Genomic DNA, 23,737 nt, shown 5'->3' on the forward strand with positions numbered 1-23,737 from the left:
GAAAGTTAGACCTAAAAAAAATTGCAAACATTAAATAAGTCCGACAGTTAGTCCTTCACCTTCTAATTATAGTCCGTCATCAACTGCCATCGCAATGCCTACTCCTTGTTACACGTGCTTATGCAACGAGTTAATTTAAACAGGCACAAGTTACTCTACTCTAGTATTCTACATTTTTAATGCTCCACGTGTAAATCTGCCCCCGAAACGGATATTTACATGTGTTTACTGATTATGTGAGTGGCTTTCATTTTTATTTAAAACAGAGAGAGATTTCGCGATTTGTGAGTGCGTTGTAGGCTTTTAGAGACAGGAATAGGAAATAGAAGAGGTTTGGTTCTTTGAGTCGCCGCCAGTCGCCATAGGACTCGAAACAGCATAGTTGCGATTCTTCGTCGGCTTTCACACCACCTGGTAAGACTATTCACATTGAGGGCAATGTTAAGTTTTTCACAATGGGTTTGTTTTCTTAAACAATGCTGATTATCAACTCTAATTAATTCCATGTACCACCCCACATTGCCTTCTCTAATTTATCTAGTGATCGGAGGCTCAATTTAGCTTCCATTTTTTTTTGGACTTATCAAAATATTACGTAACTTAACCGCGACTCAATTTTTTTTTAATATGTCGACATTTCTAAAGCATTAAGATACGAGTACCATAAAAACAAATTATGATGTTATTTAAACATTTTTGGAATTTGCAAATACGCCCAGTTTAGGCCTTGATTTAATGAGCTTCGAGAAATTAAATCGTTCACACGTTATAACGGTGGTTTAAAACAACGGCTCCATATCTACAAAAAATAGTGCTAGTCTGTGTGTATTTACATACTCGAAGCGATTAATTGAACCCATTATTTTAAATTAGCAGCTTTTTTTCGAGAATGTTCCAGGAACAAAAATGACACAGGAATACTGCCGTGCTAAGCGCAAAAGCGGTATGTCAGGGAAACCTTATTTCGAGATAATCGAAGTTTTGTAAATATAGTTTTACAATTTTGTAAGTAACTGAGATAGAGAAACTCTTTTAAGGTTTTTTTAACAAGTTCTAAACAAGATACCTTTATTTAGGTGATTTCATTGGATGGGTGGGGATGGGAAAATTAAGTTTTTTTTTTTTTGAGATACCGCTTTTGAGCTTAGCACGGCAGCATAGTGAATTTCTCTTGGATAAAATAGAGCCTTTCACTCGGCTTCCTAGTCAGTCAATCCTGGAAAAGTTAAAACTCAACTTAAAAGAAGTCTGTTTATTAACATTTTAAAATTACTTCTCTAATTGGAACCTAGACGCGGGCGTAACTGCGTTTCGAAGCTAGTTTAAAATAATTTAAATGTGTTTTTTGCGTTAACATATTGGAAGCTATTATACATATACTTTACAACTTGTTAGTCATTTATATAGAAATTTTCTTTTTAGTCATGCTATTAATAGCTCAGGGTGTTGTTATAAATTCTTTATCTTTACAATATTTGTCACAAAATTTTCTCTTGCTGTTTTTATGTTTAAATTTGAGACAAGTTTCCTTTTTTTTACATTGCATAAAAGATTCCAAAAAATAGTTAACAGTTTCACAAAAACTTTCATCCGTCTGAGAAAAAATTTTAAAGATAAATATATTTAGTAAAAATAACAAATTAATTGAATCCTGAACGAATGAAATACTTCTGTGTGTGCGACACTTGTGTTTAAGTATTACTACTTACTTATAATAAACTTTAAGGACAAAGAAGCACATTTTATTTTTATAGATTTTAATTGGTCGGGGTTTATTATTTTTTTTTATTTAACTTTAATTTTAAACTTTTTGAATTAATATTTTTTCCACAAAGGGCCTACTCATTGAAACCATTCTTTTAATCCCAACAACGCCATATCTGCTGTAAGTTGCTGAGCAGTTGTATTTAAGTGATTAAAATATGTGATTAAAATTCAAATCCGATAATTTTCAACAAAGAAATTATTAATTTATTTGTAAATGCCTCATTACTGGGCCTGTTTGTGAGGAAAAATTCACTGATAAAAACATCGTACAAACTTACTAAGTTTAGGTGTCTTTCTGGCCATTCCACCATACCCTTTTATTTCACATAAAAATGTATAGAAGAGTGACAGCCCTGCAAAATAACTATATAGAATACAGAGATAGCAAATGCTGGCCTCAAAATGTTAGAATAACTGGTTCCGCGGACTCGTGTTATAAAATTTACATTCGATCTTACATATTTAGAGTTAAAAAAAAAAACTAGATTTCAATCGAGCTAGTCACATAGATGTTTAACTTTAGCGCGTTTCACGTATCTAAAATGCATAGACTTTTTAAGGCAGGATATGCACGATTTTTTGAGTCCAATAACCACGGTTTTTAAGTAGTATTTGAAAATATTACTATAGGTTTGTGGAAAATATTCGGCGGAGTTAAATTATGAGTAAATATTCCCTTAGTTCCCTGTCCAAGTAATGAGTCCTAGATCAAATGAATGGCGGGAATACAGTTTCGGATTATAGACACCAGATGGCATTATATTTAAGCCATACGACTGTAGCCTATGATAACACGATTAATTAGACACTAAGTCTGATATTAAATATCTGAATGATGTTCATTTACCACAGGTTAGAAAAACTTTTTTCTCAACTTTGTTACACGTGCAGACACACTTTTCGTACATATTTCAGAAACTACGAGGGTTAGATATTCGTATACATGTTAAATGTATAACTGTCGACTAATGCGACGGCGGAAATAGTCATCCTGCGCGCTCAAATAACGATAGAAATTCCCATAGTAAACGATTGATAATATAAAGTCAATGGTCAATTTTCTCAAAATATTTTTTATGAACAACTAAGACACATCAAAAATTAACATAAAGCGACAGCGTCCGGTGTTTAATCGCCAACTAGTTTGTAAGGAAGCGGTATGCTGCGAGCACACGTGTGTATACCGCCTTTCTTCTCATAGCGGTCTATTCGCTGCCTTGTTTTTTCTTTTTTAAATGTTACCAACTCAGGCTAAGGAAATTAAATGCCAACAGACTGAGAATTCTCGCTGTGTTCGAATTATTTATCGAAAATATTATAATATATATATATATATTACATGTTTATTTTTGGTCTGAGTATGTCTTACTCTCATACAACGCTAATTACTAAATTCAGGATTCATATTGGCCCTGGTGAGCTCTTAAGGCGATACCTCAAGGTCCATTTTCATACATTTTGTTTCGGCTTTAATCTGGGTAACTAAACAAGTATTGGCAAGTAAAGAATTTAAATTCACGTCTAGTTAGTGATTAGTTCTCGCAGTTGAAAGAAAAACGTAAAAATAATTAATAATCATGGATATTTCGGCCTTTAAAATTTAATATGACGAAATTTTAAAGACAGAAATATCCATGCATATTAATTATTTTTACGTTTTTCTTTCAACTGCGAGAACTAATCACTAACTAGACGTGAATTTAAATTCTTTACTTGCCAATACTTGTTTAGTTACCCAGATTAAAGCCGAAACAAAATGTATGAAAATGGACCTTGAGGTATCGCCTTAAGAATACCCATGTTCGTATCATGATATGGTAGAAGATCGAAGCATGTAGCATCATGCGTCTAAGTTTAAGAAGTTTTATAAATAACACGACAAATCGATCGATTTAAAGACGTCAGTATTCCCAATGAGTAAAACCATAAAACGACATAGTTGCAAAAGGACATTATAATAATATATAGTATTCATTGAAAAGTTCAGTCATCTATATGCCACTCAAGGATTCCTCCTAAGTAACAACTATATGACAGAATTCGGGTTAGAGCACGAATAGAATTTGATTAGTAATCTAATATTCGACTCTAAAATCACGTTTTGTGTTTTAATTACGTATATGTTTGTGTGCGTGCGTGCGTGCATGAGTGTGTGCAAAATTATGCAAAAACAGCACTATAATATGTACTATTTTTAGCAAGCACACTTTGCATATTAAACAGAAAAAAATATTTATAACTTCAATGCTAAATCAAACATATCATGCATACTTAATGCAATATTCACATATTGTTAGCAATAGTTGCTAAGGTTTGCTCACACTTGTCGCTGTTTTGTGTTTATTATAGTGCGTTCAGACGGGGGTTTAAAGCTTCGCCTATATTCATCAAATTGATACTATGTAGTTACTACGGGTAGATTTCACTTTCTTTAAAAGAATACCAGCCATATGTGATTTTCTGTTCCACTACCCGAACGGGTTTCCTCTACTTCTCAGAAGGTTTATGGCTTAGTCCACCACGCTGGCCTAGGGCAGGATGACAGAAAAAAAAGTGAGGGGGGGGGGACAACAGATGCACCCACTTTCCACCGTTCTTATTCCGTCCCATGATATGATATCGCTATATTGGGCACAAATTACTCCGGTCTGATACTGAGTAGAAATACTAAATTTCACTTTGCCCTACCCAGGGATCGAATCCGGAACCTCAGCACTGCAGTAGTACAGTAAAACAACCACGCCACCGACGCAGTCGAAGTTACTTATGTATTTTTGTCAGTTACCGTTCGCTTTAAAATAAAGGAAAGCACAGTGAAAAAACCTGCAGATCACTTTATTAATAAGCTGTTATTTTATTTCAAGTCTCGTATATTTTAACTTTTCTGTGGATGCGGCTTGGTCCTTTGGGATCCTCATATGTTCTTTATAAGAAAATTTGTTACTCATCATTTAAGTAATAAAATAAACTAGATATGCAGAACAAACTCAAGAAATCTTCTGTTATTATGGAAAAAAAATGACAAACATATTAAACAATCTAATAATGTCAATTTATAAATTATTTTAGAAGTATTATAATTTTTTAATATGTTTACTTAAATAAGAACCGGTTTGCGATACTCTATTCAACTCAATCAAAAGCATTACCTATTAGAATACTAGAAAAAATCCGTGGGGTTTTTGTAATGTATATAATATATTATACTTTTTTATATACAAATGTAAGAAAGGAAAGAGTTTTATTATTGGCGCAAAATGCAGTTATAACTCATAAAGTTTTTTTTTTTTATAGACAATTAGATTAATGTGCCAACAATGGGCTACTCGTTCAGCTTAATGCTGCATTAAATGTAGTCTAATAGCTTAAATACATATGTACAGGTTGGATGCAAATCATAATTATGAACATCACAGATTTGGACTCTTCATATTTTGGAGAAATTAAAGGAATGCAGCTTTTCTTTATAAACCCCCAGAGAACATTTTGTTCTGAATGCTAAAATTGACAATATACAGAAAAAAAAACTGCTTTACATAATCGCAGACAAAAATAGTAATTCAAAAACCTGTTTTTATTTTACATAATATAAATATTTTAGGACTAACGATATTTTAAACGAGAGTTGCCGCTCAATGAGTAATAGTCAGGATTTTCAAACCATATTATGAACTGTTTGTGGGAATAAATAAAAAAAACACATTTATTCCTAATCTACATAATTTTAAGACTATCAATAGCAATATTATAAAATAAAACTAAGAATAAATCTCTTAGCGTTCATAATACATTGTACACAGCTGTATATTATACGTACATTGTCCGACAGTAATCTGAAAAAGAAAAGAGTCGAATTGAGAACCTCCTACTCTTTTTGAAGTTGGTTAAAATGTCTATTGATTACTCTAATATGGGATGGACTTGATACATTTTTCACGGATATTGTAGAAATGATTTGATATAGTTATTAACACCCACCTAACGTAAACCTGTTTTATAGAATCCAATTTTAGGTCTTTTGAAAATGTTAAAACTACCAAAATATTCCTTATTTAATTATCTATTTAACGAGATAATTAAATAAGGAATATTTGCTGCTGCTGCTGCTGCTGCAAGCTGCAAATTAATATAATGTGTACTTTAGGAAAAGAAGCAGAGAATCCAAAAAAAGTAATAACAGAATACCGTCATGATAACAAAATATCTTTCAAAGTGAACATAACATCTTTCTTTCTTTCATCAGTTCTTTTTTGTTATATTTAATGAATTTCGAGTAAATAACTTGTAAAAGCACGGCTAGCGCGCCCTTTTTCTGGGGCAGGAGAGGGGGGGGGGGGGGGTTGAAGCAAACAAATAATACAAAGCCTTTACGACCTTTGTCGTGTTATTGAATCGTGTAAACGCCGGTTTACCCAAAATGGTAATGTTGGGGGTCAAAGTCAAAATATTTTTATTCGCGTTTTGCAAGCTATGAATAAACTAATAACCATTTGGAATGTCGGCTACTTATCCGAGAATGAACGACACAGAACTACGCGGTCAATCACTTGAAATTGATTACTTAATAATAAGTATAACCAGCTCTGGCTTTTATTAAATCTTACCATGGATAATTATTCGTAAGGATTATGCCGAACAAGGATAATTTTATGACTGAATTTGAAAAGATCCGCTACGACATTTCACATCGTAGTTGTTCCCATTCCTACCCTTCGGGACGCATCTTACCTTCTTCCTTTCTATGAGTATTATAAATGTGAAAGTTTGTGAAAAAGATTCGGATGTCAGTTTCAAACAAACATCTGAATCCGAATCAGAAATAAAAGTAGAAACAGCTGAACGGATTTGGATGAAATGTGACACACGTCCTGGATTAACACGTGGGCTACTTTTTTACGTGATGATTTGCTTTCTTAGATAATAATTGTATATTATATGACCCAAGAGTCATACAGATAGCACCTTGGTTTGCTTCAATGATTTTGAGCGGAAAAGGCTTTTTACGCGATCGAAGCCGCGAGCAGCATCTTATGCATTTTAATGGTATTGCACCATCTCCTGGGGCGAATCATTAGTACTTTTCAAAAATATTTAAGCTTTTCATTAAAGAAATCAAAAAGTCATAAAATACTTGTGACAAATTCAAAGACATTGTAATTAGTGTAATTATGAACCTTGACCTATAAGCTATGGGGTGACTGGCGTTGTGCCACTTTATTCAAAGTTTTGTTAGTTGCGTGTGTTAGTGGGCACATCATCAGGCCAGCGGCTCGCTAAACTCGTTTACATTTTTTCAAAATATTCTTATTATTTTATTCTTGATTCCTTATAAATTTTATGTTTATGGAGTTTTTATGTATATGTTTTATATAAGTGTATATATTTGCGTAAGTATGAGTGTATGTATGTATGGATAAATAGCAAACGGTTATAGCTGTTAGGGACAGGTTTCGTTCAAGGTCCATTTTCTAGTCTCGTATTCAAATGAAGCAAACGTAAATAATTACAAATCATCGTGCCAAATGGGCGGATTTTTTCATTTAATTACCGCCAATTGGTGATTTTTGAGCTCACAAGGACGGTTTTATGTCACAGTCTCAATTTCGGTATATGCTATGCTGCAAAACGTAAGCAGTACTGCAGTACTACTTAACAATAAGTACAGAAGACTACCAAAAATATGAAACATAAAATAATTTGTCGACTTTCATTATTCCAGAGTGATATGTCAACACGCAGCGGTGCGTCGTCGATCCGCGCCCGCCGCGGTCACAAGGAGCGCTCGAAGAACTTCACCGAGCTGGAGAAGCGCACCGTGCTGGAGCTGATCGCGCGCCACCGCGACGTGCTCCGCCAGGGGCGCTCCAACAACGCCACCAACCGGAGCAAACAGGTACCTCCTCACGTGGTACTCCCAACATGGTAAAGAGCAATGGTCTTCCTTTTCTAGTATAAAAGGATGACAAATAATCGAGATGTGATCAGCGTCATGGTTACTCATAAACAGTATCAATATTCAGAACTGTACAACTTTGCATGACTAACTAAGTCTTACGTACTAACCCCAGAAAGTCTCTCATATTAAAACCCAGTCTCAAAATGTATTCATACAACTTTCCAAACTTTCTCATCACCCAAAAGTTATAACGGAATTGTGAAAAACACATTCAGATTTTCACATTCTTTTGAAATAGGACAACTTTAGCACACTTAAAAATGATGTTGGAATTGGAATGCGGTGCTAAAACGTGAAGATAAATAGATTTCTAGCGCTCATTTTATAGATATGTGACGCTAAAGTCCTGTCCGTCCAATTAAAGAGCATTCCTCGAACAACTGGGTCGTGGTGTCGTGTAACATAACAAAATGTTAACGTTACGCGACGAAGGCTTGAGTTTCTATCGTTGTGTGAAAACATTGTTTCTGTTGACGACGCGAAATGTTCTACGTTTACGTCATGTATTGGCCTAATTTTTTGTTGTTTTTACATTGGTTATGTACATTATGTACTTTGTAAAGCAAGCGGGTTATTATATAATAAAATTCTACTGAATTTAGATTAACAGAAACTTGACATAGTATAAAGAGACGCTTGCAAATGGATAACTTACACCTTAAATATCGCCATATGTTTCCGGAAAATTTGATGTATTGCCAATGTTAATGAAAGGAATAGTGATTGATGTTGTGTAGTCAAGTCTGATGAAACAGAAAACCATCACTTGCCGTCGGTTTCGTGAGAGATAGTGGTACTGTGTAGTTAATTTATTCTACTTAAACATATGTCCATACTCTAAAGCCTAACAATCTGAGGCACGTACTTGATATTCTATTCAAACCTAGTTACATACATACATAACATCACGCATTTTATCCCCGAAGGGGTATGCAGAGGCGCAACTAGGGCACCCACTTTTCGCCAAGTATGTTCCGTCCCATGATGTGATAGGGGGCGAGCCTATCGCCATATCGGGCACAAATTCCACACTCCGGGCTGATACTGAGCAGAAAAACCCAAATATCACTTTGCCCGATCCGGGATTCGAACCCAGGACCTCAGAGCGCTATTGTACCGGACGTGCAATACAACTACGCCACCGAGCAAACCTAGTTAATGTGTCTATATTCTTAAACAATCGAAACCAAGGGATTTATTATATTTATATATATTTCTTATAGATATTAACTGTTTGGTGGTGTAGTTGTATTTATCACGCACTACTACTACCGCACTCCCCGCACTGAGCTCTCGCGTTCGAATCTCGTGTCGCGTAATGTGATTTAGGTTTTTTGGCACATTTTTCTGCAGTTTGGAATTTACGCCCGATATGGCGATAGACTCGTTTTCTTATCACATCAAGGGAAGGAATTCATACGGCAGAAAGTGGGTGCTTAGTTGCCAGTTTGCTTATACCGTCGGGAATAAAAGGCGTGTTTGTGCGTGTGCGTGTGCGCTTGCGCGTGTACGTTTAGGTAGAAACTAAAGTTTATATTTTTGTTTGAGTGTTTACAAAATTGCACTCAAATTCAATATCCAATACGCAGTTAATAATGATAAACAAATTCGTATAGGTGACATGAGCCGATATTCTGCACTGTCAGCATTTCAAACAGTGTAAAGTTACAAATAAATGTGTCGATGAATTCCGAGGATCGGTGGCGGCGGACAGTGGCGACATTTTTGTGTGGTGACTGTGAATTCTAAATTTTAAAGTAGTTTTTTTACTGTTAATTTTTTTTCCTTCTTAATGACTTTTCATCTTGTATTTTGATGTGCGTTAATTAGTTAGTTAAACATTTTATGGGTTTTAAAAGTACTTAATGTGGCAATTATAAAAGATCGATTTTGATACGAATAAGATCAATCAGTTAGTCAAGTTTTGTGCTCAAACGTTTCTGTTTTGTCTCTACCGCTTCGTAATATGGTTTTATTGAAGTGTATATATTTGATATCTAAGCACTAAAATAATATTATGTTAATGTTTCTTTAAGGAATGCTTAAAACTACTTCTCAACGATAATAAGTAGTATTTTTAATCCGGTTTTCATTGTAACCTATTGATCTATCATGGTGGTTTTTTAATTATCTGAATTCAAACACTAGAATAGTTATAATTGTATGAAACTTTTTTGTGTTAAGTTCACTGAATATGCGTAAATATTGTGCCGCTCTAAAATAATTTTTGCTACATTTATTCTGATAAATTATAAATAGATAGCAACGGAATATAACCAAAATATATTAACCCATTAGAAATTGTGTTAAAATCAAAAGAAACCAATTGCTACAATTTGATTGCATAAATGGATGCTCAAAGTCAACTGTATAATTATGTAAGTTTATTTTTTATTTCTACTATATTTTTCATACGGTAAAATGGATGGCGGGTGCAGGACTTCCCCTGAATAGCATGATGGACATGGTGATAGGAACAAATCGATCATTACAAAAGATGTTTCCGAAAGAAGCTTTGTCCAATTGTATTATGCATAACACTCTGAAAGCATGGAATTCAAGGCGAAGTTCAACTGACTGCTTTATAAGTTTTTTACGGTAGGCAGGGGCTTAGCTGTGCCCCTGGCATTGCTGACGTCCATGGTTTTAATTTATGTCCAATAGGTATATAAATTTTGTAGTTACATAAGCGACTTAATTGGGGTAATATTTAAATATGCTTATGTACCTTGACTTATCATTAATGCAACTATGTTCACCGATGAGATGTATAAAGTATTTTATTTTATGGGGAACGGTAACCACTTAACCATCAGGTGGGCTGTTAGCTCGTCTACCTATGGAAGCAATAAAAAACCATTCACCCCAACATACCCTCATAATAGCAATACAATATCCCCCTAGACATTAACATTAGTGTAGCTCATCAGCAGTCGTGCGGTAACGTGACGTTAATGTTGCAGCTGGTGTGGTCGACGATATGCGAGGAGGTAAACAAGCGGTGCGGCGGCGAGCGGCCGCGCACGCCCGCGCAGGTCAAGATGTGGTACGAGAACTACAAGAAGAAGTGCAAGATGCGCGCGCACGACACCACGCTCAACCACCCGGTATATATTTCTTTTTTTTTTTTAATAAAAGGACATGTTTTTTAACACGTGAAGCCGTTGGTCCTGCGCATGATTCTTCGGTCATGTAGTATTGTCTCACCGGACTGTAAATGTGAAGGAATGAAGACTACCTGTGTGTTTTGCACACTTGTGCACTATAGTATCTCCTGTGTGGCTGGCTAGGTTGGCTGCTGTAGCCGAAATTCTACAAGGAAGTAATCATTACACTTCTTTACCCGACTTCCAAAATAGGAGGAAGTTCTCATGTGTTTGTATTTTTTTAATACAATTACTAAATGAACATACCACCTAATGATAAGCGACACAATTAATCATTGACAGTAACACTAACTGAACTTAAATAGAAAGTTCTACGTGGCTGCACTGCGTTTTTCACCCTAAGACATTTGTTGAGCCTTAAAATGCCTTCAAATAATTCTGGCTGCAATATTCTTCAAACCGAAACACGAAAGTGATTGGACAATGTTGCTTGACAGCATAAATACGGTGTACTTTACAGTGCCACCTACCACCCAGGTTTTCTAGCATAGCCTGCTTCTAACAGTCGGTCTGGAAAGTCTTGGGATCTATCCAACAATGAATAAATGAATTCTTCCTAGCCGAATTTCGGCCACGGCGGCCAATTTCAACGGAGATCAGCTAGGTACGCAGGATATATTATAGTGCACAAGTGTGTGCGTAATACACAAGCACTCTCTGTTCCTTCACTCTCATAGTCCGGTGAGACGGCAATCCGACATGACCGAAGAGAGATCAGGCGCAGGACCAATTGTGGTATCCAACGACAGGCACCCTATTACTGATGATAATAGCCCGGCGAATAAACAAGCGTCATCTGATCACCTATAATACTAGAAGAAATCAAGATGCGCTGCCGGGCTTAAGAGAGGTTGGAGAAGATCTAATTTGATTTCATTAGATGTTCATTAGTTTTTGAACTAGTACACATGACATACATTTCATTGACACTGGAATGGTCAACGACCTACTAAAGTACAATGACCCCGATGCGTTACACAATTTGCGCGTACGCAACCTTACAGAAAAATATGCCGTGTTAGTAAAATTCGTATATACTTTATACTCGTTCCAATGAGGTGTTAACTTAGGCCATTGGCCATAACGGCCAAAATTGAATAACATTGATCTTATTTTGATGCAACATAATGATTACCAATTGGTACATAATGTATTAATTAAAATATCAAGCAACGATTGACTGCGCCTCTCGACTCACAGGTAGCCAGAACAATAGCGTCCTGTCATTAAATATACACTAGCTGACAACGAGACGTTCCGAAAAAATTTTTACGACGGGATTTTTACCTTACCTACTATAATTATTATAATGTTGATTAATTACTGTGTTGTGTTGTAGCAAGCGCCGTCTGACACGCCCGGTCTGCTGGACGGAATGCTCTGGCAGAGTATACATCCTCTAGATGTCAAAGGTAAATTAACAGTTAAATAATATAGTCACTAATACACAAGGGCGTCGCCAAGAGGGGGCAGGGAGGGTCACCCCCCCCCCCTTAAAGATTCTTAAAAAGTTGTCAAATTGAAAGCAACCAAAGTCCTAAGTCTTCGACTTGACTTATCGTCTGGACTTATTTTTCCGTACGTCGAAACTCGAATAAATTCACCAATTCCATTTCTAATATTCCGTACGCTCAATTACGCTCTGCTCTATGTTATTATTAAAGCGAAAGAGGGGAAATGGTGGAGGAACATGTGCTCTCGACTTTACCTACAATTCATACTTTTCTCATTCTCCATACCAACTTGTCCTCTACCTGGGCCATTGACTGGCGGCGCCCTTGCCAATTCACCCTTGACAATTGTTGACATAAAAAAGTCGCTCGTGTGATCGCAAACGCCGATATGCCTGTAAAGATACGCACAATGGCCCGACTTTTTTACGGGTAAGTACGGAAAAAAGGAGCCCATAACCATAACCATGCCTGTAAAGAGTTTCAACAACATCCAAGACATAGAAAACCTCGTCGTTCTATGAATTTGTATTTTAATTTAAATTTCATAGACATTGACTACGATGTTCTTTAAATCGGAATATTACAGTGCGCGTTCATTGCTAGCCGGTAAAAATACAAAAATTGGACGACCTACATGCACTCTTACGCACGAGACCGCAATACTGTAATAGGGTCCTTTAACCGCCATTTTCAATAAAGGATTCCAATCGATTTTCTTTCGTAAAAATTAACCAATCAGAACTAAGATTTTTTGACAAGCTTACAAATACTTACAATTAGCTTATTCTCTGGATCGGATCGAAGATTAAGAATGAGATTGAATCAGTTAAATTAAGATGTGAGTGAATATTTTCGACAATGTTATGCAGAGGAGGAGGGCGAGCCCACGACCAGCGCGGAAGGCACCCACAGCGCCAAGGATGACGACTGCCTACCTGTCAACGTGAGTCACATACATAGAGATATACACATGAAATAGGTGATATTCTGAAAAAAAAAAGACAAAATTAAATGTGTAATCCCGATAAAATCCGAAATTTGTGACACTTTTATAGAAGTATTTTTTTATGTCCGATAGAGAACCCTCTTACATCTTCCTTATAGGTTATCATACCGTTTTTATTTTATATTTAAAACTTGTTAAACATATTTATTCGTGGATAAATAATGTTTAATTAGTTTAGTTGAATCTTATGCCAATTTTACTCTTTAACGTCAGCTCTGCAGTTGTATACCTACCCCAAAAAAAATTATTTACTGGCAACTCACCATAACCACGATACCTCAGTTACAAAATGTTGCCAACAGATGTCGAACGGCCGACTGTCCAGCACGAACGACAGCGACGAAACGATCAACGTACTCGAGCCCCAAGTCCAAATCATACCCCAGACCCCCACCCCGCCGCCCCACAAACCGATACCCCCCATCAACCCACTAATGCCCACCCTGCCCCTACTAACCAACCCGCTTCAAGCGATAGAACAAGCGAGGATACAGCAGAACTTCTTGCAGAAACTAAACGAATTGTCAAACACGCCGTTGAATTTGAGCAATTTGGACGACGCACGGAAGAACGGACACGAGAAAAACGAAAAGAACGATGATATTAAACACGACTGCGGCAACGCCACCGAGGAGGAGAGACTTTACTACTCCGCGAAGAGGCAGCACGCGATATGGGAACACGAGGCCAAAATGAAGATATTAAACATGGAACTGAGACAGAAGGAGGAGATATTTTCACTGCAAAAACAACTTTTTCTCATTGAGTTGAGGTTGAAAATGGACTTTTTGGAGAAGGCCAGCGCTAAATGAACTGATTGGTGAGTTGATTTTGTTTTATTCGAATTATTGGTACGTAAATCGGTCGCCACACATAATGGACGAGTCGCAGATCTCCGTGCGATTTGTCGTACGGAACAGAGTTAAATTATTTGTCCAAGCGCACTGAGACCGCATAACTACCAATACGATTATAGTTCAACTTGTTATACACCGCTCAACGGTAATCCGAAAAGTGATTTCTTCTTTTCAACGTCAGCAATTATGTGCGGGTACTTATATCTAGATGACCTATAAGTTATTTCATTTAGTGCGTTTTCCAGCAGAGCGCTGCAGTCCCGAAGGATCGCCCGCAGTCTTTCGAAATTCCCGTGACGTCATGCGTTGGCCAGTTTTGAACTGTGCGACGCGGAGTTAGAGCCGAGTGGCTTGATTTCTAGTTCAAGAAGTGCCATCTAAGTAGTTACCGAATTAAAATATATCCCGTATTTTTTCTTCTTAATATTATTATTTTCCAATTTTTGTAGTCAAACTACGGACACGCAAATGAAGATTAGTTGCGGCAGGCGACCGATAATGAGAAATAGCAATACATTTAGTCATTTTTTTGTAAGTATAGTTCTGCCAACATAAGAGAGATAAGATGTTTTGAAGAACATGTATTATGTCATTTGTATTATCGCGTTAATTTTTACCATAACTTTATTGAACAAATCTATATTATTTTTCAAAACGTCTGAATATTATCTTATGTTAACACGCATTGTTAGTGTGGAACAAGCACAGCAACATCTCGGTCGCCTGTCCTCAAACTGTCTTTGATTTACGCCTTTTTTCATTATAATAAATAAAATATGTGATGATAAAAATATAATAATTGTAAAAACGAAAATATATTATTTTTGTATGATTATTTTACGCGTTAAATTGTATAGATTTATTTTATATTTTTTTGTAATGTAAGTGTTAACGTGCTTAAGTTTCAATAGCGGAATACGCGATTTTTTTATTATTTTTAGTATTATTTTTTTCGGCAGCTGATGATTTTTTTAACATAATAATATAATAATTCGCCGTGGACTTTGTTGAATATGATTAAAAAAATACAAATGTAAATATTGTAACAAGTGTATTAAAATTCTAGACGTTCGTTTTTATAGTGCCGAGGATTTAGACTGTGCCGTTTTTGATAAAGTCCACGCGACATAGACTGCCAAATAACAAACAGAAATTGTTAAATTAATCTTAGGTTGGGCGCGATTACATCTTTTGAACTCGTTTATGACCAATCGATATTAAAAAAAAATTGACAGGCAAAGTCTATAGACCGATATTAAACCACTAGAAAAGTTCCAGGGTTTACTTGACCCCAGGCGCCTGATCGAAGGTTAATGTTTTTTTTTTCTAATGTAGTACTTAGTTCTTGAGTCCGTGGACGGTTTTAAATGCACGGATGCTTTTTAAATACTCTATATATTCTTTATACGCAATAGTTCTGATATGAATACTTCAATGTGAGATATGTTCTTTTAACAATTCGAATATCATTGCGTGGGACATCATCAATAATCAAATTATTGTTTACATCCAGCTTTTTGCATATTAAAAATGGCGTAACAGAACTATTGCGTATTTTTGTGTTTGACGTCGCGCTAATTCATCAGATTTTGTTGATTTATTCTGAGTTTCAATTTCTTAAAGGGAATTTTCTCTGTGATATACTTACATGTGAGCCAAAATTGTTTTAAATACTTTTAAGTATATATAAAACTTTTGTAAATACAATACCAATAATTTAAAAATACGTATTATTTTAATTATCTGTATGAAAATGGTATTATTTTTATAATTTCTGGTGAATTAGCGCGGCTATAGTTTGTTTAGTATCGCAGCTCAGCCTGCCATTCAATTCGCAACTCTATCAACATTGCTGATGTCCCATAATCCGACGACTGAATGGCCAGCTTTATTTAGATGTTGTAATGCACCCGCATTTCCCTTGGGGTCTACGATTTTTGATTGTGTCGATTCATAAAAAAAAAAAATATTCCACATTTTTTACAAAAATTACTTTGAAAGATATTATAAACGGAAATTATCCTGGCTGTTTTGAGGTGTAATTTTTATAAGAAAAGTGGGTAACGTAACCTAGTCTTAAAACAAGATGTATCGTTTAATCTAGTCAAGGAGATAACATCGAAATTCAAAATCAGGTTTTATCAGAAAAGCGCAAAAGATTCCTCCACTACCACGAATGAATTTAATATTATCTGCCATCTTTCTAAAAAGCAAAGCAGAATTGTAGGTATACTAATACTAAAAATTACTCGCTTGTACGGCGACTCATATCAAAATCACTATTCCCTCGACACAAAACTCCGTAAGTCATTTTAAAGCCGTACTGACATATTTCAGGTTTCCATTTGTTAGTATTTTTGTTTAATATTTCATACAAATTGTTCATTTCGTCCATAACACCTTCGGTTATAATACACTACAGAAACTCTAGCCAGAAATAGAGTACCCAACTCAGCAATGGACTGCATTGAACAAGTCATGTAAACTGCATCAAAAATAGTCCAGCATTCAATTGTTTATGCGTTTGATTTATATATCTTCGTGATATAGATATTTTTAACGCTACACGGACTTGATGTTTTGTTTCATTCAAAAGTTTATTTAATTTCTACGTCGATGGGGCACAATAGTTACTAAAAAGATAAATTCTTATTATTAGGGATCAAAAGAACTGGAGTCTTATAAATTGGTTGTTACCTACGGCGCGACACCTGCTGATATGTATTGTTTTGTGAGCCCTTTTAATAAAATTCAATGGTATATTTATAGTCCGTTTGCGTTAAGATAATAGTTAAATTTTTCATTGTTAATACAACCCAATGCAACTGTTTTACTACTAAGATGAGCTAAATTATACATCATTATTCATTAATATATTACGCATCAATTTATGATACATTTCGTGCAAAAAAATAGTTTACTTTTGTATAATTTATAATACTATTTTCTGAAATTATCGAATAATACTATAATTTAAATAAAGACATTCCTCCTTGAGCTGATTAAACGATAACATTTAAAGTCAGTGACGTGCCAACAAACGAAAACCATTGTTAATTATATTATATAAACCATCAGAAGTATATATATACTAGTTATTACATATATAAGATGTAGTACTGTTATAATAGTTTTATAATTTTTAGATGAGATACGTACGTTAGACCTCACAGTTTGGGGCACGTTTGTCGAATCATATTAACCTGAGTAGGTCGCTATCTATGTCGTAGACAATAATATAGTTTTATGCTCTAAAAGGGATTCGTTTAAAATGCACAGAATAAATAAAAAGTAGGATATATTGAAAAATAGGTTTGACAAATGTTTCCCAGACTAAAAAATGGACACAGTATGATATTATTAAAGTAATATTTTCTAGTTGTAAAAAAGATAATTTTTCTAGAGCAGAAAGTAATAAATTTAACAGTACAAAGGTTTTTTCATAGGTAAAAAACCATTACCTCAGTAAAACAGTGTATTGTAAATAAAATAGGTTATAGATGTAAAAATAAAAGATTTTAGAGCGATTTTTTATATAATGGAGGCGGCTTACACCTTCTATTTTTCATTTGTTTTTTCGAACCGGGTTGCCGGGATAACGGGAAAAAATGCCAAAAATTTTTTTGCTCAAATGTTGGCAACCCTCAATTTTTTTGTCCCTCGTGGGATAAAGGTGTAAGAACCTTGAATATGGCAATACATTAATTAATAGCAATTTTACATTGTGATGTATTTCTACGATCTCAATAACAGATTAAAAGATATTTTTTACCCCGTCAAGCTGTTATTCGGTTTTGAAACGTCATTTTTTTTAAAACAGCGTTGCGTTAATCTGATCAAATTGGATATTGAAATTATAAAATAAAGAATTTATTTTCTGTTCCGATTTGTTTTATTGTGTCAAATGAATAAGTTAAGTCTATCTAGACTATGGGAGCATCTAAATGTTACTTCATTTCAACCTATCCTGCCACCACAAACGACAAAATTGTAACAAGTCCTGTCTACTCTGAATCACAGCAATAAACAGTGTGGTAACGAGAATTGCGTACTATAAACATATGAACATACCTATAATATGGTAACTATATTACCTCCCTACCTATCATCTCCATTTTCATGACAATGTCTATAAATAAGTACCTTTATGAAGAACATACTGGTCTAAAGTAGTTATTGTGAACAGTACACTCAACTGTAATTCTGCTCAGATTTACCGGTGGCTATAGACAGTCTACTGTCAAAAATCCTCTGGATTGCATCACATATGAAGTAAAATTTTCTTGTTGAAAAGGTCTGTCCCTGATCAAATGGCCTTGAGAATTATGTCAATTTACTGCGCGACGCGCGAACTATCTAACTCGTAACTATTTATATATTCATACGGATTGACGAAAAAATCTATTATAATTTGAAATTAAACTAATTTTCGGATTCTATCGCGGTGCTAGTATTTTATTTTCTCCCGACGTTTCGAAGACTTTGCAGCCTTCATGGTCACGGGGGGGACTGAGGTGTTGTTCATCCGTAAAGTCAAAGTTACAATATCTACCTACATTTTACAATTATACAACTTTTTAAATTTTAGCTGTTGGTGGTCCGATCTACGCAGAATGAGCTCACAGTGTCTTGAAGTCTGGCAGCCGGTCTTTTGGGTTCCGATTTAATTAAATGTAGAACTGGATCCCAGGCTTGTGCAAGCTTCCAACCATCTTCCCTATTGAAATTAGGATGTTTTTAATTTCAATAGCCTCGCGAATCATCCTAGGCAGGAATCGGTGTTCTTTGGCGAGGATTTGTGGCTTGTCTAGTCGCAGATAATGATTGGCGCCTCCCTCAGAGTGTTCAGCGACTGCAGACTTCGTCGAGCGTTGGTGTTTCACGTCAGCTATATGTTCTTTTACGCGGGTCCCTATATTTCTTTTTGTTTGCCCGATATAAGAGAGGCCACAGTTGCAATCTATTTTGTATACTCCCGGTTCTTGTAGAGGTATGTGACACTTGACAGGTGGTAAAAATGACTAATCTTCTTAGGCGGCTTAAAATAAGTTTTATGGAAGCACGCTTCAGGATGTAGCCAATCTTGTCGGTGACTCCTCTTACATATGGTAATACAACCGGAACACGTTCAACTGTGGCTGGTTTCACTCGGTTTCTGTGACGGCGGCGTGGAATTTGGAGCTTGTTGTCTCGCAGTACTTGCTTGACATGTTGCAGCTATTATAATTATTAAGATTTTTTTTAAAATTCTATCGAAATTCTTTATAAGTGTTGCTCTTTAAAGTTATGTGTACTTAAGATGTCCGGAATCAATAATTTTAGTAGCATATTTATTATGAAATGAATGAAACCATATCCAAATCACAAAAATTTTGAAACAACCAAAGTAAAGATAACGTGTACTATATAAGAGGTAGGCAGACGCAGATAGTGCACCCACTTCGCCGCGAATATTGCGTTCAATGATATTTATTAGTTGTATGGAGAATAAAAAGTACGGGGCATTAGGAAAAAAGCATTTTATTCCAATAATTACACATATATTAAAATAAAGACACACACATAATAAACACAAATCGTTAAAATTTCATGATACAAAATATGATTAATTCATATTGTATAAATGCTTCCTGATTTCATTATTTAACATTTACAGTATTTTCCACAATGAAATATATGGTATTAATTGTACCTATAGTTTTCAATTTAAGTTCAATGTGTATACTTCGTAATGTGAGCTACAAACACGTAGACCACTCTTGCTCGGAAATCAACGCTCGAACATACAAATCACACCCAGAAGTAGTAACGGAATAACAATAATTAGTCATCCAGACAATTTCCTTAGGAGTTAAGTATCTAACTTCTCAGAGAGCAAATAGTCATCTCAATCAAAACATCTCATACAATTAAACTTCCCACCTTTTTCCCATTTAAGAGACAAACAGAGGTATCATCATATCTATATTTTGCCAACTATATTATCAGGTCCCACGTAATAGAGGGCGAGTAAAGTTCAATGTGTCGGTTCACAATGCACATTCAGCATCAACTCCTGTCTCATTTCCTGGCGAATGTCCTGGCGCAGATCTTGTCGTAAGCCCGACGTTGTCCCGTGGACGCGTCCGTGCGCCTTCAAGCCAGATGCTTTGCGGAAGCTCTGCCCACAAAGCGAACATACGAAGGGACGCTCGCCAGTGTGACAGCGAATGTGGGAGATAAGATCGTTCCGCTAGAAAAATATATAAAACCAGAATTTATAAAATGGTTTGACTAATTTTATGTGGTGATATTTGCATATTATTGAACTTATAGTAAATTAATTTGAGGAAGAAATAGCTCATAAGTTATTTAGCAGTAATGAGTATGTAATTACGAAATAGAATGGGTTCAATAAAAAGACGATTTTCGAACCACTGGCTAAATAGCAGCTTTGTTTGGATTTGAAAATGTTGAAATCTTGGATTTAGAAGTGGAATCGAAATTAGGTTTTCGCGTTTAGAGAAGTATAAATTTAAGGAGGGGAATAATAAGAAAAGGCTACAAAACATTTTGGCATACACATTGTCATAATTATAAGCAACATAATGTTAGTCTATACCTGCACAAAAGCCTTCTCACAATAGGAGCACTGGAAGGGCCGCTCTCCCGTGTGAGTTCTGCGATGGTTCTTTAGTGTACCTGAAGCTGTGAACCGCATCGGACACATGTCGCATATGTATGGACGCTCGCCTGCAGTATTAAAAGAATTCGTTTTTTTTTAATTGTTTCTTTTTTTTATTTGGTATTATACACACAATTACAAAAAAAAATACTATGTTCATACATCCAAGTACTAAATCATTATGGTAGATTAAATCATATTTTTTTATTTCATACTAAAACCGCCGTGTTCGATTATTTTTCCAAAACACGTCAAAGGTTTTACACATATAAAAATGGATGAAAAACAAGAATTGTGTTTCAGCACAATTATTTTTTGAAAGGTACAAAATATTCTAATTTTTTAGACATATTATTGGAGCAAAAATAAATTATGGAAACATAATATTTTGAACACCGTTTTAGACAGGGAATGCATAAAATTTAGAACCCCCTTATGGATATTTGCTATAGTTGTATCTTGGTAACAGTCAACATTGACTTGTGGTTGCTGTGCATTAATATTTTAACTATATTCGTATATAGGTTACAGTTGACTTGCAGCTCCATTTTAATGGGGCAATTAAATTGACACCAATGACCGTGACTTACATTGTGATTTTTCAAGGCACTAATCTGCAACTAACACATTGGTCTCTCAAACATTTAGTTATCACAATTACCTAACCCATGTTAGCTAATTGTGATAACTAATATCAACAAAAGGTCCATACCTTTTCGTTGTCTAATTGTGTTTTTATTATTCCATATTCTAAGCTGAGTGCTGTTAGTCATTGTATTTTCATTACCCGTGTGTATCCGGCGGTGTTTGACCAGAGAGCTAGAAGTCGTGAAGCCATTGCCGCACTCGTCACACACGAATGGGTGCGCGCCGCTATGTGTGCGGTTGTGAGCTTCTAGTTCGCCTTTAGACACAAATCTAAAAGAAATTGAAATTATTTGATTATGAATACAACTTCTTTTATTTAACATGCTCTTTAAATGTTTGTTTTGATTTTTTTCATTGTATGAGAATTTGTGTTGAAATTTTAATTGTAAAAGATGTTTACAATAGCAAGCTTCTATCTTTTATTCCAAATATCATAAATGATTAATAGTATTTGTTATCAGGCAGGCAGTTTACATAATGATATGCCTGTATCCTGCAATTCTCGATCCCAATTTTACTTCCTACCAAAATTATTTAAACTAAGTTAATTAATATAATCACCTTTTCTCACAAGTTTCACATTTAAATGGCTTCAGCCCTTGATGTCTCCTCATGTGCTGTGCCAAGTTTGTCTTCTGACTGAACCCTTTACCACACACAGAACACAAAAATGGCTTCTCACCCGTGTGTGTTCTCATGTGATCTTTTAGAGTACAAAGCATGTAAAAAGTCTTTTTGCAAACTTCACACTGATGCCGTTTGTCTGTTTTATGTTTATCTCTATGAATTTCCAAGCTTTCCTTGTCATTAAAACTCTGCATGCAATAGTCACATGTAAATCCATTCTGAGAGTGTACTGATATAATATGGTTCTCCAAATGTGCTTTATACTTAAATTCTCTTTTACATTTATCACAGTGGTATTTAATAGTGTTTGGCTCGTTGTGTTTCCTCATATGCCTTACTAAAGTCTTGCGGTGCTTAAACTTACATGAACACACAGCACATTGGAATAATTGTACATTTTTAGACTCCTCTCTGTGCGCATTCTGATGTGTATTCCATGCTGAAACTGTACTGAATTGAAGATAACACTTCTGACAGGCTATTTGGTTTTTTATTGGTATGATGCTAGTGTCTGCAAGTTTTTTATAGAGTTTATCATATTTATTAACGTTATACCTTTTATGATGTCCTATTTTGTGTTTATTTTTTGAGTTCATTTTTAAGTGGTACATGCAATTCTCTTCAGTGTTGGTCTTACATTCGGGTATAATGGGAGTTAAAAGCGATGGCTCATCAGTAAAACTAGTGTCATCATTCTGTTCAAATTCGTCATGGGCTTCTTCCTTAACACTATTCTCTATTTGTAATACATCTTCGCAAATCAAAGCTTTGTCAAAATTTCCAACATAAGTGTCGCTACAACTTACATCAGGTAAATTTGGTATTTTTATATCCAATTCTTCATTTACGGCACTATTGAGAGGGGCTGCTGGAAGGTCTAACAAACTTTTTAATATACTATCATTCTTTTCATCTTTTATGTGTGTTTTTTTGTCGTCCTCCTCGGTTTCAAAGTTTGAATCCGATTCGCCGGATACGTTTCTCAAAATCGTCTGAGATTCAAGACAGCGCCGTTTGAAAGCTTCAGCCTTGCACATGATTGTCTCACACTCATTACAAACCAGTTTGGGTAATTTATCCTCAGTTTTAATTCTCACATTAGCTATGTTTGTTAGAACATCCAAAAGATTGCGATCTTCGCCATCGATTTTCATAAACAACGATTTCATATTTGTTGATTCGCAAAGACACGCACGACATATTTTCCCAAATATATCCACTGTTATTTGCATGATTTAAAACGCCTTTATTTAGTATTGAAATTAAATGATGCATTTGCACAGTAAAATTAGCGTCATGAAGTAAATGACAATATTCAGTGTTACCGTTCTACAAAATTTTATATCCCCAGATAATTAAATAATTCCTTTAAACATTAGTTCCTTATTTTTGATAAATCTTCAAATCTAATTTTCGAAGTCAGGTCAAATATATACCCATAGGAATAAAAATAAATCCAACCATTTTATTTATTTTGCCTTAGTACATACTCATTATAATAATATCAGCCCTGTATTATATACTTGCCCACTGCTGAGCATGGGCCTCCTCTACTACTGAGAGGGATTAGGCCTTAGTCCACCACGCTGGC

The 23,737-nt window shown here is 35.2% G+C and overlaps 2 protein-coding genes across 5 annotated transcripts in view; one reads left to right on the forward strand and one right to left on the reverse strand.

Moving 5' to 3' along the window:
* The window catches only part of LOC115456457, a 31,141-nt gene extending 13,051 nt beyond the window's left edge, over nt 1-18,090 (forward strand). For 2 of the 4 annotated variants that reach the window (XM_030185541.2, XM_030185543.2), the window contains exons 2-7: nt 7,487-7,660; nt 10,687-10,830; nt 12,230-12,302; nt 13,214-13,287; nt 13,653-14,170; nt 14,456-18,090. In XM_030185541.2, the coding sequence (XP_030041401.1) occupies nt 7,493-7,660; nt 10,687-10,830; nt 12,230-12,302; nt 13,214-13,287; nt 13,653-14,162 (969 nt within the window). In that variant the 5' untranslated portion in view covers nt 7,487-7,492 and the 3' untranslated portion in view covers nt 14,163-14,170; nt 14,456-18,090. Of the gene's footprint in view, nt 1-7,486; nt 7,661-10,018; nt 10,102-10,686; nt 10,831-12,229; nt 12,303-13,213; nt 13,288-13,652; nt 14,171-14,452 lie in introns of those variants that run through there. The other 2 variants (XM_030185542.2, XM_037439865.1) reach the window with 2 other exon arrangements.
* A 1,775-nt stretch (nt 18,091-19,865) lies between these two features.
* On the reverse strand, nt 19,866-23,471 carry LOC115439747 (gastrula zinc finger protein XlCGF57.1). The gene is made up of 4 exons (XM_030163730.2): nt 22,081-23,471; nt 21,659-21,789; nt 20,809-20,939; nt 19,866-20,439 (listed from the first exon to the last, which is right to left on the reverse strand). The coding sequence occupies exons 1-4, from the start codon at nt 23,376-23,378 to the stop codon at nt 20,224-20,226; spliced, it is 1,776 nt and encodes a 591-aa protein (XP_030019590.1). The 5' UTR covers nt 23,379-23,471; the 3' UTR covers nt 19,866-20,223.
* Between the last annotated feature and the right edge of the window lie 266 nt (nt 23,472-23,737).

The sequence above is a fragment of the Manduca sexta genome, chromosome 18 (genome assembly GCF_014839805.1).
Source record: "Manduca sexta isolate Smith_Timp_Sample1 chromosome 18, JHU_Msex_v1.0, whole genome shotgun sequence".
NCBI lineage: Eukaryota > Metazoa > Arthropoda > Insecta > Lepidoptera > Sphingidae > Manduca > Manduca sexta.

Bases quoted from the DNA above. Each gene is read 5' to 3' on its own strand.
- LOC115439747 (XM_030163730.2), bottom strand. From the start codon at position 23,378: ATGCAAATAACAGTGGATATATTTGGGAAAATATGTCGTGCGTGTCTT. The intron at 20,940-21,658 runs GTAATGAAAATA...TTAATACTGCAG, and splicing joins ACACCGCCGGATACACACGG to GCGAGCGTCCATACATATGC. The intron at 20,440-20,808 runs GTATAGACTAAC...ATATTTTTCTAG, and splicing joins GTGAGAAGGCTTTTGTGCAG to CGGAACGATCTTATCTCCCA.